At 44.6% G+C, this 18,613-nt stretch overlaps 1 protein-coding gene across 1 annotated transcript in view; it reads right to left on the bottom strand.

The window, feature by feature from the left end:
- The window catches only part of ECT2L (epithelial cell transforming 2 like), a 2,055,529-nt gene that overhangs the window by 1,777,886 nt on the left and 259,030 nt on the right, over positions 1-18,613 (bottom strand). Inside the window, exon 3 of the mRNA XM_069608104.1 lies at positions 2,952-3,064. Within this exon, the coding sequence (XP_069464205.1) occupies positions 2,952-3,064 (113 nt within the window). The remainder of the gene's footprint in view (positions 1-2,951; positions 3,065-18,613) is intronic.

Raw genomic sequence — 18,613 nt, 5'->3', positions numbered from 1 at the left:
AGGCGGTCCCTGCCATTTTAGATGAGATTCCGGCACCCATGAGAAGAGCCAAGTATGCAAAGCTACCAGCTCTGTGGGAATACCCCCGGCCCTTTGGAATATGCATGAGCAGATCAGATCCCCATGAGCTTTCTCCAACACTGTCCCACAACCGTTCAGAAGGAGTGTCTCTGGGATCTGCATAACTGGTACTCATCGCCTACCTTGCTTGTAATTTCCAGGACGCTTGGGACATGGGGTGCTCCCATTCGATCATACTAAAGTGCCATTCCTTCATAGCGGATTCCATTAAAGGTACAGTGGTCCTTGGTGCTTCTGTGTGACTAGTTCCTGCTTCCTGTTCGTGTAACGGTGAGGATAACTCATGGATACTTCCCACACTGTCACTGGGCCCAGCACCACATGTCTCATAGAAGCACCCATTCCCTTCGGTGACGCCACATATATCAATAATGTCAAGCATGGGATTTAATCATACCCCTCATCTTGAATGGCCAATCCATCAGAGATGGGGCAAAGCTAGGTCATGTGATCTAAATTGTTGTTAACTCTAGATCAGCTGTTGCTGTGGGGGCAGTGCTGTTTGGCTGACATCTGCCAGCCTCTAGGATGACTGTTGAGGGACCACAGTCACATGGAAGACACAGGTCAGGGGCGGCACAGAACTGGATGGGTGGGTAGGCAACATCCGACTCCAAAGGGAAAATATATTGTGAAGGTGCCATATAAATCAATGAACGCACTCACTCAGAAGACCCAGGCCAAGATCCATCTTGCGCTGAGGCTGTCCGATGTAGTATCGACGTCAGAGGTGCCAAAATCTGTATCAACCAAAATGATGATACAAGTTGACGCAGAGGGGCCATATGACCTTGAAGCAATGGTGTGTGGACTTTAACTGCAGAAGCACCCCAAGCTCTTTCGAGAATTTGCTCACATTCAAGGACCTCATGCAGTTAGTAAATTGACAGTTCATGGCTGCAACAGCAGCAGCTGACTCAGACAGGCTATAAGCAGTTGTGAAAGGGGATAGCATCATACAAGGCAATTGGGTGCTCCAGTTCAGAACATAGGCAATGTTGGCTATTCAGCAAATGTGATAGGTAGTCAGTGGTAGATGCCAGCAGGAATGTTATGATATTTAATCAATGAAATTCAGAATTTTGAATCCTTGTGACCAGTAACGATCCCACCAGCCACTGCCTGAAGGAACCAGATGTGATCAGGGGAATTTGAACAGCTAACCTCTTTGTCAGAAGCAAGAAGGCATCTGGGATGGACCAAACACAGGGTCTCCGCAGAAACATGAAACAATATGCTTTAACTGCAGAAGCACGCTTAAAATCCCCAGAACGGATGCAAGAGAGATTCTAATTATTGTGCAGGGGCTTTAGATGGATACCTTACCCACAACCCTACTGCTTCAGAGGATAAACATACGCTTAGAATGCCAGCATGAACTACTGCTGACTTTCATATTGACTTTTGTATTTCCATGGACTACTTAACAGCTGAAATGTGAACCTGCCTGAGTTGTTGTGAGATGTGGTGGAAGCTTGTTGGTGGGGTTGGGGCAATTGAAAGAAGCAGGGTTGCTGCATAGTGGGATTACACATATCAAGGCTGCAATTTGTGGGTGCATAGCTATGCAACTATCAGTAAAGTGAGTGCATAGAAAAAATGAATGTGCTTCTGCTGTCCTTTTAAGCCTCCATCCTAGGTAAGGTCATTATGGGGGACGGTAGGGGTAATGGCCCCATTTATAAAGGTCACCCCCTTCCCTAAATAAACCACTCGGGCTGAATGCATGAGGCTCCAATCACTCAGCCACCCAGCGATTTCCTGTGGGCTGCCCTTTCGCTGGTGGCAATACCAGAGTAGCAGCACCAGTTTGACTTTTCTTAGAGCCTACTGTGCCGACAAACTACTTACAGACCCCAACTATCCAGCCTTATGTGCCCTGAGTCCGTCAGTGTGTGCATGCGGTAGCTTAGGTACATGTGCATGTGGTGTCAGCTGAGGGAATCAGCAGATCGCGTGTAAGGCGCCAAACTACATGAAAGTTAACTTGCCATGAAATGGAACAGAGTGCTGGATTAGGCGCCAAGAGTATCTTGGGTGGCATCAGGCATTAAGCTGTCCCAAAATCTAGGGGCTTCCACTGTGTTAAACTTTAAGTAGAAGTTCGGAAGTGCAAACATTTCTGAATCTCCCCCAGTAGAAAACATGGTTGTGGAGTGTGTCACCTCTCTGTATGAGCTGTTCACCCTCCCTCTGGGATGCGAAAAATAGATCTCCAAGTCTGCATAAAATTCTACTTACATCGGTTTACCTTCCTTGCCATGAAGTCTTGAAAAACTTGGCGAGAGGAAGCTCCAAAGACATCCAGCCACCACTGTAACGGATACTTATACGCTCTACCCAAAAGGTAATCACATACGCTAAAAAATCTACTGTGGCACAATAAATAAAATTAAAAATTAAAAAAAATATGCTCAAAGTATACACGGGTACAGAAACATTATCGGCTACCCTTTGAAAGCAAATTTGCTGAAGCTATAGTCTTTAAAGCCAGAAACGAATGGGCAAGAGTGAGGAAGTCTAAAGGCAGGAAAACACTTCAGATCAAGAAAAAAAGAAAAAAGACAGACAAAAGGGGTAAAACAGCACACACTCAAGAGCGTACATGTGTTACTGGGCAAATGCCAAGTCCCCTCAATTGGGATTAGGGGGGTATACTCAGGGTAAACGGTTGCACTGTTATCAGGACCAACAAGGACACACGCCAGGCCCTGCATGCACTCCTGCATCCCAAGCTTTTTTTCTGGTCGTGCAAATTTCTTCGGGGTGCTGTTAAATATTGCCAATCGGTTACCAATGTTTTAATTGCACATTTTTTTAGAATGCTAAAAAATGTATTGCAATGAAAAAAATCTGCACATCATACTTACCTCAGTTGTGATTTACTGCACCTGGCAAATATTGCATACAGAAAGTGTTTCCTTTGCTTGTCTGTCCACAGATCAAACCAATGACTGACCAGGTTAATTCTCTCATTAAAGAGCTGAAAGAAAAGGACAATAATCAGTTACGTCATTGTAATCAACCTTTGTTTAATTCTTCATCATTTACAAAATATACAACCCGGTACTTGTGCAAAGAAAAATTCTCCTTGGGGTCAGTACGCGTGTCCTGCCAAAGTTCAACTCGAAAACATTTACCATGGCAAAAACGTTACAAACACCGTTTTAGATTTCAGACATAACAGGTCAGACACCTTAAAGCCGTACACGTTATAAGATTCCCTGGACCCATTTCCCTCTTCCATTTCTCCATTTCTCCAATTCCTTACATCTCTTTCCAGCACACCACTTTCTTCTGTTGAACTCCATCACTTACTACTCCCCATTTTCCCCCATCACCCTCAACCAGCGCAAGGGGGCACAGAAGAGGGATATCCAGCTTGCCCCCTCTCCACCAAACCATACCAATGCCATCATGACTGACACCACCAAAGGTCGAAGAATGGACATTGAGATGCAGAAGTGGCGTCCCAATTCTCTGTAAATAGACAAGGGCCCCTATGTCCACCAGCCAGGGAAGCCTGTGACACTCATCCCCTGCTGGCACCTTCTGGATGACCAGCTTCCTCTGAAGTGGATTAAGCTGGAGGACCAACGAAAGATGTTGGCTTTGCAGGAAATGCTCCTGGATGTACAGCAAAGAGCCCTGTGGTAGAGTGCTCACTGCAATGGGTTGTTTTGGGCCATCCACTGGTGCTTTTGACACACATTCTAGGGAGCCTCATGGCTCAGTGGAATCCAGAAGATTCTTCAAAGTCAAATATGACTTTGGAGCAACTGTGGTAGAGGAGGGGGACGACCTGTTTATGGTCTTGAATATATTTGAAGAGTGTGACAAGTTGGAACCACAGAACACAAAAACACTGAGGATGTAGTTCAACACCTTTATCACCATACACAACACCATTTTCAGGTTCGATGAATTCGTATATGCCATTGTTTTCCCTCACTTGAAATCGTGATTGGGCTGTGGATTGTTCCAATTACTCAATCTCTGGTATTGGTTTCCATGCTGTCTTGTTTCCTTTGTCTACCTGGATTCAACCTGCCCCGCGTTCCCCTGCTCGTCCCCAAGAGAAGGCGATCTACGTAACAAGTGGATTGATATTCTTTTTGTCAACCACCAGTGTTAGTCACACAAATGTATTACATAATGCCTTTTGATTCATAAATAGCCCCAGTAAGTACCCTGTGGGTGCAACAGAACGTGCAATCCATTATCTGACCATATCTTAGTCCTATCTGAGTCCATGCCATGTGAAGGAAGTCGGCAGAGACGTCTGAAATGGCGAGGGCCATGAACCTGTCGGGGGAGGAGGCGGACCCCTCTCAACCTGGGCAGGAGGCTCACGTGAACAAAAGCCCAAGTCAGCCATGTATCAGATTCGGGAAGCGGGAGTTGGGTGGTGCACAGTCCCTGAAACACCTATGTGCCACAAACATCTCCACTGGTACCACTCGTTATCTCAATGCCTTGCAGTACATTTTCTGACCATGGCTCTAGCTTTTCTGTTTCACAACTACAACTCCCAAAATGCATCTGGAAGCAAAGAAATTCTTGACCAGAGCCAGGAGAGCCAAATCAAGCATAACCAGGAAATGGACCAATAATCTTACTGCCAAACAAGAATGAGAGACCGGCTGTTAAGAGAGTTTTCCTAAAGTTCTACTGGCAGTAAGACTTTAGTAAGCTATCCCAGTGGTTTGTAGATCCCCAACTCTTAGTATCAATCTGTACTAGCTCAGGACCTTGGTAGTGTTCTGCCATTCTGAAAAGTAAATGGAACATCTTTCTTTCTGTATAAACTGTTTTGCCATTCTAAGAGAAAGTAGATGTAAGGTTATTTTACTCACCTGTAAATTGGCTGTGCCTCTTTCCCCAAAGTAATGGTGTTGGCTTCACTAACTATTTCTTTCAGGGAATATGTGTACAAGTTTCCCAACTGGGTCTTGCTTCCCTAGACTTGCTGTTAGCCTGTCCAGAATAAGTCTGCATTGTGTCTTACCTTGAGTCATTCATAAAGTTTAACACTGGGTTTTGCATTCCCTGCTTTGTTTTAGACAGACACACAAATAGTTTGAGGTTAATACCTGCCTTCAAGTTGACGATAGCTCCTTTAAAAAGTGTATAGGTTTTACTTACCTTGAGGTAGCCGTTTGCCATCCTAAAATAAGTTACAAGAGTTATTGCTTATTTCAATCTGTGTTTTACTGTTCCCAAAAGCACCTATAATAGAATATTACATCTTTAGGTTTTACTCACCTAGTAGAACTGTGGGTTATCACAAAAGAAGTTATAGCTTTTTGCTGTACCTAGAATCAGTGTACCATCATTCACAAAAGGAATACTGTCCAATTGGTTTACTATGTGATTTCTTGCTGAGAGTCACGGTACAACTGCTAGGGTCTACTACCCTTATATTACTGAAAGTAATTTAGAAAGTAACTATTGGTTTGAACTCCCTAGAATCCCCGTTAGGTGTTTCAAATAAGGTTATATGCTTTGGTCTGTTTACCTTCAAGCATAGTGTTGTGTTTTTCTATAATGTGTTTATATAATCTGTGATAGTACTTATTCCCCCAACTTTTATCTGGGCCTAGTGGTATTTAAATAAACCATTTATTTTTTTACAATACATAGTGTTTCAGTGTTTCTTTGGACCATATGTATATTACCATTTAATTGTACTGATTCAACAGCCCTCTCTCCCTCCTAAAATAAGCCTGGCTGCTCTGTCTATGCTACCCTGAACTCAGGTGGTACCGCCTTATACTAAGAGTGGAGTCTTGTACTGTCTCAGTTGCATGGTTTTACTAAGCCCTTAGTTGGGCTTCAGGAAAACTGTCCCAACACTGTTGGCATGCGGTGGGATAAATGTAGATTGTATTACATTGATTAATGAGATACTTTGTGTCCAAAGGAAACCATCCAGTAGGTTTGGTTTAGCCGAAGTGAAGTGTACTTATTGTATTAACACAAGAACCAACGCCATGGCCTGCTTTAGGCCTAAGGATTACTCTTATGTTGCAATGGAAACATTGTTAACAATGTGTAAAGAGAAGGGTCTCACCTGTGAAGGGAGTAGGCATAATTTAATACAAAGGTTGTGGAACCATACAAATGGCTCGCCAGAACCTATGTCTCCTAACTAAATTACTGAAAGTGAGGATGATGAGGGTTCAGACAGCTGTCCAAACACCTCTGAGGAGGAATATGAGGTCTGAGGAGGAATATGAGGGTTCTGATGATGAGGATGTTAGTTCACACCCCCCCCTCCTTCTCCTGCCTCAACCTTACCTCATACCATGACTTCTGAAGTGTCTCTGAACTTTAAAATAGCACAACCTGCAGATCTGGGAAAGTGAGAGAACATGTAACCTACCTGTCAAAGACAGGTTGCTGGACACATCTTTTTCAGGGTCATCTGCGCCTGAGGTTTCCAGGGCCACAGGACTGGTGAGTCAGTATGATATGGACTGTGACATTGTTACATGGTTGAACACTTTTGACCTCACCTGTGAAAGGCTTGGTCTGTGTGAGAGTGAGAGAATACCATGGTTTTTTTTAGGCTCCCCGAGAGAGACTACCAAATGATTGTGGATTTAAATGTAGCTAAAAGTAGCTCTCATAGATAGATATAAGAAGACAGCTTATCAATATCTAGATCCCTTAAGGGACCATGAGAATAAACCTAGGTTTACAAGTGCCATTTCCTCATCCCTTAAGGATCTGTTAACACTGAGTGTAGCAGAAAAGCTGGGGTCTTAGACTCAGCTGATAACCTTGTAAAGAGGTTGAGGCTCTTAAACGTAAAGAGAGGTCCCCTTAGAAGACCCGTCCTCAGAGATAAAAGGCATTAACTGCCACTTTGAAGGGCACTTGGGTCTAGAACTCAACTTCAAATAGGGACCAAGCCCCTAGGCACGCAAAGCTAGAGGTCACTCCTGTGACCTCACCTTTAGTTAACACTGAGGTGGTAGAACCTCTTGATAAACCACCTAGAGTGGAAGTGGTTCACCCTGTTAATAAGAATTGAAGTGTTCCTATTCTCAACATAACACTGTGTAAAAACTTTGTTCCAGTCATTGATATAACTCTGGCTTCAGCTGAGCCCGAGCTAGAAGGTCCTTCTGAAACCTCACAGACAGTGGACGGGGTCCTTGAACCTCAAAACATGGACTCTCGACCAACTGCTGTGGAGGCAATTCCAAGGGCTGACAAGAACATTGGTGTTCCTGTCACACATCCGGTGTGGTGTATGTCCTTTAGACTAAAGGCCCCTTCTAAATCTGTAGTGGCTGAACCACTTAAAAACCCCCTTACAGTGGAAGTGGTTCCTAAAACTCTAAAACGGAATACACCTGAAAATCCACTTACAGATGGATGTAAATAATTTACGTGTTTTAATACACCTAAGAGGACAAGGAGTTTCCTTGACCCCAGGTAGGAATTAAGTTTTCTCCTTTAGTTCAGAGTGCTCTGAAGGAAACTTCGAGGCATGAAAAACTGAAATACCAAAAGAGTAACAAGAAATCTAAGAATAGCTTTCTTGCTAGGCATTCTAATAAAAAGCCTGTGACTTCAACTACTCCTACAGGAGAGATGGATAAGTGTTCTGACAAGGCTAAGGTCTCTGTTTCAAGAGACAATTCTAAACCTCTGGGATCCTCTACGGAGAACCCTACTGTAAGGCCTTATGTAAGTAGGGCAACCTCTAACAAAGGCAAATCTAAAACGAGAATGTTTGGGAAATGGGAGCCCAAACCATGCTCCACCATTTCATATCCAACTGTAAAGTCTTGACCAACACTGCTTCTGGGGAAGGGGTGGATAGACAAGTTGGGAACCTATCTAGGCCTTTAAGGACTGGTAATCCTCAAAGCTGGTGGGAATCCAGAAACGATAAGTCCAAGACTAAACACTGAGACTGTGGGATCTTCTGCTAAAGACCCCATTGTAAATTCTAGTGTTAGGAAGGAAACCCCTAGCCAAGGTAAAACCAGATCTAAGAGGAAGTGGAAGCATGTACAATGCATTGCCACATCCACTCCAACTAAGATACCTGAAACCCAACCGGCACCCGTGAGAGAGGTGGTGAGGAATCATGGAGACTAGGGTTGAAACGGTACACCGGTATACCAGTATAAATACAGTGAAGTACTTAATTTAACTAAAATAACCGGCTCCTTGTTTATTCCGTTTTTACCGTCGTGTTGGACACAGCAGCTAATAAAAAGACTGCTTTTACAATTTGATTTAGGGGGCTTCAGTGAGCGCAGTGTCATTTCATTCTGGCACTCTGAGCTGCTTTGTCTGCCAGGCCTATGCATTGACATGCATGCAGCTCCAGACCCGAAACGGTTCAACTGTTTGGCCCTATCAAGCGCAAGGAACAAGCTTAGCAAAGCCGATGACACAGGACATACCGAATGCTGACCATGCAACTCCCACATTGCAAGGGCACTGCAGTACTAAGGAAACACAACAAAGCCTTCCGTTAACATTGCCCAAACTTCTTGAGGAATGCACAACTCCACACAAACATCTTTGCACAGCCCTGCTGCATGGCGCTAGTAGTGCATTAATTTGTTACAGCTGGCCCGTTTTCAGTTTACTTAGCAGAACCCTAGTCATGAGAATGGAACAGAGGGATTTGCGCTTGTTCATGGAGTGCATATGTGAAAGAGAGCGTTTTATTTCTTTTTCAGTTTGTTAGCGCGTGCAGATAGTAGTCCAGTCGAATTAAACATTGTGGTCGATTTGAGACAGCAGGCGCGAGCCAACAGTGTCTTTTTTTCCATGATAGTCCAGCAGGTCCCTAATTGTATCTTTGTAACCCGGCCTGCAGCACATGCCATTTGTGCAATGCACAAGAGTAAACATCCTGCAGGAAACTTAGAAAAATATCTCGAGTGGCAAGTTCTGGGCCCAGGGCTGAGCTGCTTTGCATGATTTGTGCAAACTAAAGGATAGTCTCGTGAGTGGAGGACACTGCTCTCTCCAAAAACCTGCAGGTAAGTAGAACGCTCCATGGTAGGGCACAAGTCGAGGATACAAATAGGTGGGCGACGTCGTCCACTTTTTTCAGTGTGCGCATGGTAACCACCACACCAAACCTATGTTTAGAAGGCCAGAAGCAAAACAAAAAAAGGTCGGTTTTTTCCCTTTAATTCAATGAATCGTTAGATTGTTAGAGTGTGTTCCAAAATGTCTAGTTTACAGGCCGGACAATTCCCCACAAGATCACATGGAAGTGTAATCACGGACTCTGAAACGCCTCGCATTGGGGTTTTGTTGTTAAAGGGACTGCCAACACATAATTAGGTTTAAAAGGTGCACACCTTTTTATTCTTTTCCTACAACATTGTAGGAAAATCTCTTTTCTCTGGTTAATTTGTGTGTTGATTAATTTTCTGAAAAGAATGTCATAATTTGATCTATGCATTTTTTCTAAATATGCAACTTTAATTCAAAGTGACCCCAGTTTTCAATGTATGCCATGCTCCTGGTCTGCGCTACATGCATTTTGCAGAGTGGGACTAGGGTCCGGTGACAGGAGGAGTTGTTTCTCCCTGCTCCACTTAGTTGACCTCGGCACACTACACTGGACCAGGAGACTGGTGGAGAGGAAAGACACCGAGTTTATCCGATTGAGGAGGACATAGTTGTGCCTGCCCATCACGTAGTAAAGAAAAAGCATTTAACTTTATCATTTTATATTGCACTGAATTTTTTGTTCCATCGGTTAGAATATAAATCCATATTTATTACAATATACAGAAAAGTAATCAACAGCTTCCACCAACCTTCCGCATTCTGTTCTTTGGGATGTTTTACCCTTTCAGTAAGTAATTGTCCATGGTGAGTCTATGAGACATAGCCTCTGTCATTTGGAAAACTAGGGCTAGCAAATGGAGGCTTCAGAACCCTATTTGGATGAAGTGGTTAAAAAATGCAAAAGGGCAGAAGTATTTTCTTTGGTATAGGAAGTATCAGTTAGAGCAGTTTTTGATTTCCGAAGTACACATCTGATCACACAATCAAAACATGAAAGAATAGGAAAAATGTATTCAGTACAGCATAGGTAAAGAACTTGATTTGAGTCAGGCATTGGTGTTATGTACAATGAGTGACATCTCTGGTTTTATCATTGATTTCGCATGCTATGAGTCACATCTTTAACTTCACAGATCTCTAAAGATATTCATTGCCCCCAAACCAAACAGCAGGGCAAACAATGTCTGTGGTTAGTAAACATCTTTTGGTGAGGTCGTTCTTTGGCCAGAAATAAATCTAAAGACTGTATCACTTTGAATGTGTGTAAAGAAAGTTGCTTCATTAATGAATAATTGTGGTACGCCGTCAGCCTCAGCTTGTGTTTGGATTCTGTGGTATGCCGATTATCCATTGACATCTATATTGCCTTCTACTTCACAGCAGAACGACGAACGGCAGCCAGCACGAGCGCTAAAGCCATAAATCACCACTGCCTCTCCTTGGGCGCAGTGCTTCTTTTTTCCTGGTGATGTGTGCACCATGCCCTCATTGCAGTGCATTGCGAGAGGGTGGGAGTTAGGTTCTCAACAATCCCAGCGACAAGTTGCCTACGTTTTGTCACCTTGCATCTAGAGAAGGAGGTTTCTATACACACACACCAAACACAAACCACACACACACACACCGTTTTTGCCCAAGGAAAGCCCAATGCCTAAAATCAAATCAATCATCCTATGACCTCTCTAATCCATAAAACAGATTTGCCAACTTTTTCTGGATGGTCGGCTGGATACCTGCCTCGTTCCAGAAAATAGATTATGATGTTGTCATTTATGTGACATTGCTTAGTTGTTTAATAAAGCATTGTTATTTTATATAACTGTCACTACGTGTGTGCTATACAGCGATAACCATGGTATACCGTCATCTGGCAATAAGGTTATTGTACCGTTGAAAAATCCATACAGTAACACCCCTTGACCCCTCTAGGTCTAAGGGATTTCTTTTGAAGAACCCCTTTAAAAGCCTAGTATAGGTGGAGAAGTTGTTACAGCTTCTGAGGGACTGTGAAATCAGATTGCTTATACCTTATACAAGTATTGTTGAGGACATTTCTCTTGTCTGTCATATAGTGTGCAAATGATAACTAATATTTTAAAAAAAAGTATCACATCAAGGGTTACAAAGAGATTGCTGGTGGACTCGGCAAACAGTTTAACAGAATGAAACATGAAATCCATCCTGGTGAGGATTAGAGCCTTCTGTTCCTTAGTCTCGGAGGCACGAGTGTTGGGTAAGATTTTCATAGTAATGACAAATCTTCCTGACCTCGGTCAACCCCGGCTAACCTTGTGAGAACTACAGTTCCCAAGGGCAGAACAGATCTTTGGATCCCTTTTACATTTTATTATGTGAGACTGTTAGGTGGAAACCTGTGCAGTTCCCTCTGGGACCACTGAAAAAGATTTAGGACTACAGGTGTTTGGCAGTAAACCCACTTGGTAGCAGTCTGTACCACACAGATTCACTTGGTATCTGTGGTTGAGCAGTCAGACTTCCCTCAAGAAGAGTTAGGCAGTATGTGGAGTATACAAAATAGGGCAATCTACACAGTAAGACAAGCAAACACGCAACAAGGCTTCGGTGTAAAGATATATAGTTATTTATTTATAAGAACACATCTATAGAAAACACTCTGGCACTAATACGGCAAACGATTTCAATCAAAATTACTATACGAAGGAAATATCAATCCCCCTAACAATAGTTCGACAAGTCTAGGTTCAACGGCATCACTTATTTGCAGACAGAGGTGTATGCTTTAACCTAGATGGCACTCTAGTATTCGTTAGGACGGGAGAGAAAAGGCGGGTTAAGAAATCAACTCGATACCAATATTTTTAAGAACAAATGCAAGGCAAGAAGACAGGAACCACTGTAGATTCCAAAGTTCAGAGGCCAGGCCCACTCGGAGAGAGGCAAGGCGGTATGTCCCAAAAAGTATCTTAGTGGAAATGCGCTTCGAGTCTTTATCGCAAATTGTTATGGAAAGATTGGACCAGTTCAGAACAACAAAGTTAAAGAAAGCTTGGAGGCGACCCAATGGAAAGGCGAGGATTAAGACACCTCACTCTATCCGGCAGAAAGGGAAGCCAGGCGGACACGGTACCTTGTTTGTGGAGAGACAGCTCCGGCGGGGGCAGTTGTTCCTGGTGGTGGATGCACGTCGGGTCTTTGCCAAGAGTAGAGATGATCTCATTGTCGAAGAAAAGTGAAGTCCGGTGCACCACCAGGGAAGAGGCCAGCCGCGGAGTGCTCCGTCACAAGGCACCACCTTTTGGTCGCGGTACAGGGGTAGTGGCTATCCGGTTGCCGAGGTGCTCTGCACGGGCAATTCGACCACTGCGTCCTGGGCGAAGAAAAAGCAAAGGTGACTGGTTGTTCCCACCAGTCAGGGGAAGAGACTCTCCGACAGGGAGATCTCCTCTGTCGTCGGGAAGTGGTGAGTCGGTTCCGCAGGGCTCCACCGGAAGTGTCGTCGTTGCAGGTCGGCTCAGCTTTACCCTCGTCGGATTCTTAGGTCCTGTGGCAACTTCTGAAGATCCAGTCCCAAAAGCCCTGCTTTTTTGCAGAAAACCCCCATTCATTCAGCCTAGCTGTCAATCAACACATGCTAAGTGGTGAGCGGGGATGCTCACCACTTGGGCCAATCACTCTAGAGTGCGACCGGAGTTGGCAAGGCAACTCGGTCCAGGGTGCCTAAACACCCTCCCACACCCCTGTGGTAACCCAGACAGAATGGCACCACTTTGGAGGGTCTCTGTACAGAAGCCCGCCAAAAGTGGAACAAAGGGCTCAACCTTTGGTTTAGGAGTCACAGAGACGAACACAGACGCCATTTTAAAAACCGAGTTCTGGCAGAAAATACCATTCGATAGACTTATTTAAGATAAGTAAACCGGTGGTATGTGAGAGATTAACGAGAAAAGGTATCAATCTCCAACAATGGGAAGAATCCCATAGGGTTACATTCGGGGTTGAATATAACAAGTAGTTTCCACTGCCACCAGCCAAAACTCGACGAGGGGGGACGGGACAGTGCCCCCTCGACTAACAGACCCAGGAGTAATCGAATTACCCCTACTAGTACGTCCACAATAGGATGGTTTGTACTAGTTCTGTTAGTAAATTTAGGTCTAGTAAAGCCAATGGTGACTTTACATGCCCGGGGAGACGGTAGTCAGTCCCCGGGTATGGAGTCTATGATGGAGCTCCGCTAGGACGCCCCAGTGCTACAGCACGGAGGGTGCAGTGTAACACACATAGCAAAACATATGAGACCCTATGGAGTAAAAGACCCCATAGCCCATAGAACACATTGACATTCAAAGGAATTACACACATTCATGTCCAAGAGTGGGAGAAAAAGAGTCTCACTCTTGGCAGGATGGAAAAAACAAACTCCAGAAATCCAGCAAAGCTGCTGGGGGACTCACTAGGTTAGGAAATTCAGCCTAAACAGAGAATTCTCCCTAACAGAGACTAGCACCCCCACCTTATGTGGAGTACTGGGGAGATACCGAGTATCCTCTTTCTCATTTAAATGTAACATTTAGGTTAGAAGGACAAATTAACCTTTAATGGCTGGTGGCAGTGAACTTTATTAATTCGGTGCACCTTTACCGCAGGCCGTTTACCCAGCCCCTGTAAAAGCATCCATGGGTGCTCATTTTACCAAAATTGCCCGGTCTTTTTTTGCCATTTTAGTATTCCTTGTCCTTTCTTGTTCCTTCCCCTGACATCCAGGGTGGGAAATTGCTTTGTGTAATTTTTATCTTCGACAGGAATCCTGTGGACTCCAGAGTGTCTGTGAGGGCAGGAAGCGAGGGAGGAGTCCAAAACTCTGCAGCCCTTTGTCTACCAGTCTGACTGAGAATCCAGTTCAAACTGGAAGGCTGGCTGTCCTTAAAGGACTGCTACCTCCCCCACCCCCCAAGTTTGAATGTTGCAAGGCTGTTTGATTGGCTGGGTTCCTGCATTAAAGTCAGATCCTGGAAGCTGAAGAGGTAGTTGACCACTGGAACCAAAACCGAAGAGGCAGATTAAGAATTTGCAGCCAAAACGATTTCCACCGACCAGAGAGCCTGCTGTGTAACCGGAGCCTGCAGTAGCTCTTCCTTCCAATTGACCTGGGGACTCCGAAAACAGCGACCCTGACCCATAGCCAAGTGAGACCCACTAGACTCAAGAAGACCTGCATTTTCAGCTATCCCACGCCGTGCTGCGACCTTGCAGAACTGCAATACCCCAATACCTTTGGACCTGAAGCCATTGTGCGGTGCACGGTCTTCCAAATTCCAGATCTCACTGAAACTTTGTGGGCATCCTGCTGGATCTCCAGAGGTACGATTCTTCTGTGATCCTGAAAAAGGTGGCAAACCCACAGAGCTGCATCCAGCCACGAGGAAAACCTTGCCTAGTGCCTTCCTTGTGATCCTTGCTGCAAATATCCTTCCAGTGTCCTGTCTGTCTTCTTGGTGAAGGAATTCAACGACTGGGTTTTTGGTTGAAGATCCTGAAGTCCTCCTGCTGCAAAATCATCTTCTGTGCTGAGGTACTGTGCTGCCTTGGGTATTTACTTACCTTAAGTCTCTTGTGAATCCTGTGTAGTTCTGCAGTGTATTCTGTGATTGGGAGTCCACTCATCCAGTGCACCCAAGCCACTGCTGGAATCCTCCTAGGGTGTCTTCTGTGAAGCCTGTGAGACACCTGAAGGTGTCTCCCTGTCTAAACCTTGAGGCTCTGTCTTCTAGGTGGCCAGGACACGGCCATCGCTATTGGATCCAGTTCCTGGGGGTGGACAAGTGAGGGAGGATCACCGGAAGGAGGTGTCCACGGGGAGTGGGAGTGGGACAGTGACACGCAAGACGTGGTATTCCCCTTCCTTTGCCGACTTTTCCACATCCTCTCACCTAGGACAATCCAAACCACTGCCCCCCCCTTTAACTCTAACAATTTCTCACAACACAAAGGACAATGGACAAACACCAAAGCTGTTTACCGGACATGTCGCAATACAAGGGTCAGGCAAAGTCCCGGGAGGATAGCTCAGCGGCAGCGGGCGCGTCTTGGAAGCAAGACGACACGAAGCAACAACAGGTTCGATCCCCGGGTCCGCGCTTAGAAACCTCTGGGTGTTTAAGCGCATTATAAATACGTAACTAAGACAAAAAAAACACACACAATTACGCAACTAAGAAAAACAAACAATTCCTGTAACAGCGGCTTGATGCCTGCGGGCTGTGTGAGCGCTTTATAAATGTAAAATAAATAAATAAAAGTCGGGCAATTGATAAGAATCAAACACACCTGACAGCCCTTTCCTTTCCCCACAGGGATAAAAGGTGAAGCTAGAGAGCACAATACGAGAAAGTCGAGCATGGCAGACAGCACGATGACACGGCTACCGCGTAGCAGTTCAAGAGAAAGAGAAAGGTGGCAGGAATCGAGAGGGTGGCGAGCAGAGAAGTGACCGTGCCCTTTTCATCCCAGACCCGCAGACCCTACGTCAAAAGAGAACCTAAAACCGCAAACAATAGCACAAGTGTCCTGCAGAAGATGTCTCCAGAGAGGCAACAGCTAAGCGGATCACAGACGGTGAGTCGAGGGGAGAACCGATAAGAACCTGTCTGTGTTGAGCAAGAATCGCAAAGTGGCAAGTTTTGAACCAAAGCTGATGAACTTTTAAAGAACTGTAAAAGTGTGACGTGGAGACCAGCTGCAGATGGAAAGCGGCACCAGGGGGGTGCTAATTAGAGAGACTCTTGTCAAGCCCCATATGAGAGAAACTACAAGTACCAGAGGTCCGCAGGAGGGCCAGCGAAATAGGTCAAAGTGGTCATACAGAGGGTCGAGCAAAATCCCTGTACAATCGAAAGACTTTGATGTACAAGCACTTTGAAAAAAGGGAAGTGAATCCCGAAAGCATTGAACTGGATAAACAGGAGAACATTGAAAGTAAAATAGGGGTCAGCGCCCAGAGAGGGGGATTCAGGGGTGAGCCACTATCACCCTGATCGAGAGCCACAGTAAACCCAATGAAGGGAGGCTAAGAATCGATAGGGATCAGAGTCCAGCAGAGGGATTCAAAGGTGAAAACTGTCACCCCAAGATTGAGAAAAGTGGAAATAAATGTTAAGAGGTGGCAAAGGTGTACCCGAAGGAGAGATGCCAGAAGGATGAAGCTATCACCCAAGTACTAGCAGTCAAGAGAGGTCTGAGCCTGGCAGAGGAAGATCCAGGGGTGAATCCCTCACCAGATTACTGTCAGTCAAGTGGGGTCTGAGCCCGACCGAGGGAGATCCAGGGGGAAGCCACCATCCAAATGTCAAGTAAGAAAAGAATGGACATATAAATGTGTGGAATACAATACAAGAAGAGTCAGTGACCAGAAGAGGGGCACCCAGGTTTGAAGCCATCACCCTATGTGAAACTGTAATAAACAATTGAGAAGGGTCAGCGCCCAGAAGAAGGGGAGCCAGGGGTGAACCCATCCCCCCAACGAACATTGGAACGAACTTTCATTTGGTTAAAGGAACTTTTGTTTTTGTTATTTGACCACATCAGGCCTTGAACGCAAAAGACTTCACAGGAAATGAGACTTGGCCATCGACTGTGGAATTGTTGTCTCATGCTGGAGAAGCCTGAGACTGTATTGTGCTCCAAGCTCTCATTTTACCCGTGTCCAAAACATGGGGAAGACAGACCCAGGCTTTCACATCCAGAGATATTATTTGAGAAGACTTCTTTCTTTTCTTGAGAATCATCCCACACCCCTTTTTGTATTTGTTGTAACGTTTGGCAATAGGTTTCTTAGCATATGCCCTTTTATTTGACACGTCACTAGGACAGCCTTATTTTTCATTTGATGATCGACACTTGCTCCCATTTTAGATTTAGGTTTAGAATAGGCGTTTTTCCACCGTGTAAAGACTGGAGGGGGGTTATCTGTACTCCGGCCTTCTATACGGCAGAGTAGAAGTACATAGCACCCCAGCCAAGATTATCTAAGCGGTAGCAATTGTGGGATGTATTGATCCACTCCGCTGTGTTATGCGGAATCTCTTGCCACTTATGGAGAAAAAAAGAGCAACAATGACAGCAAAACCCTTGTGCGTGCCAAAAACCTACAAAAACCTCCCAAAACCGTGTGCTTCAGCACACAAAAAGAGGGATGCACAACCTGCCACCCATGTTGAATGTGCGAGAGAATAGAGCACACCCTGCAGAAAAGATGCCAACAGGTTCCATGACCAGCAAACAGAGTGCAGAGAGAAAAGCAGTACTTTGCAAATAAAACCCAAAAATGTGCCTACAAATGACATTTGCTTTGTTGCCAAAAACTCCAAAATGCCTATAAAACAACAACACTTTTCAACATTCACAATCTTGTCTGTTGCTAAATTCCATGTTTTAAATGAAACATTGTGAAACATACAAAGTCTGGGTGCAGTACCCAGGGCCGCCAGAATGACAGGTGTCAGAGAAGTTACTAATGAAACTTTAAAAGTGAGCTAAAACTCAAAAGTCTGCTGAATTAGCAAACATAAACAGGATTATTTCCCAAAAGGAATACAGATTTTAGTTGTGTTTTTGATTCCACAGATTTTAAGGCCAAGAAAGAAATGTATTTGTATGTGATGCAACAGGTGTGGTTTTTGCTGAGTTTAAAAGTTAACTAGCTTGGCTGAAGCTGCAAAGAACTGGAAAAGCAGGTTTTTTTCCCAGAAGGAGGGCCTTCCGCTCAGCAGAACCTCACGGGGAGGTGTTAAACGCAGGTGGGGACAGAATCTGGTCTACAAAGAGCAAAGGAACAATGACAAAGTTGCAGCCCAGGAAACTGAAAGTGTGAAAAGGGGTCGTTAATGGCCTCTGGAAGGAGCAGGCAAGGAGTGCCTTGGACTGTAGGGAGACAAAAAGAGGCGGAGCCAAGCGACCATCTGTTGCTAAACATGAACAAAGAACACATTCTAAAAGACTTATAACTTGCTATTCAAAATGGTGAAAAATATAAAAAAATGACAGTAGTTAATTTAATTTCTGACTGCACGTGTGAAGAGGCGGCAGAACTGTGTGACATGTTCTGGACAAGAATGGCAAGATATGTGGTTTTATGCAAAATTTATTACTGTTAGAATTGTGAAAATGTACACGCATGTCCCTATTTTAAACACGCACATTTGTGGAAACTTGCATAAAAATTGAAAAGTGTGTTCATAGCGAAAAGGGCAAAATTCTGTAGAAAGGGGAGATAAGATACCACCACTGCGGGGTTTTGAGGAATAGCTGCTATGTAAAATATGGCATCTTTATGTGTGATTTGTATAAAGGTGACCAATGTAGAAATGTACATTTAATATAAAATCAGATTTGGAGACCAATGGATAAAGGGAGGTCTCCGAGGATTGTAAAGCAAATCATAAAACCTGACATCACCCAGCCTTGATCCAATCACTCAAATTGCAAGGTGTAG

Source organism: Ambystoma mexicanum, chromosome 4q (genome assembly GCF_040938575.1).
Source record: "Ambystoma mexicanum isolate Mex_15411 chromosome 4q, UKY_AmexF1_1, whole genome shotgun sequence".
Classification (NCBI taxonomy): Eukaryota; Metazoa; Chordata; class Amphibia; order Caudata; family Ambystomatidae; genus Ambystoma; species Ambystoma mexicanum.
Note: the sequence above shows the minus strand (reverse complement) of the source record. Positions and strands in the feature narration are given on the sequence as shown.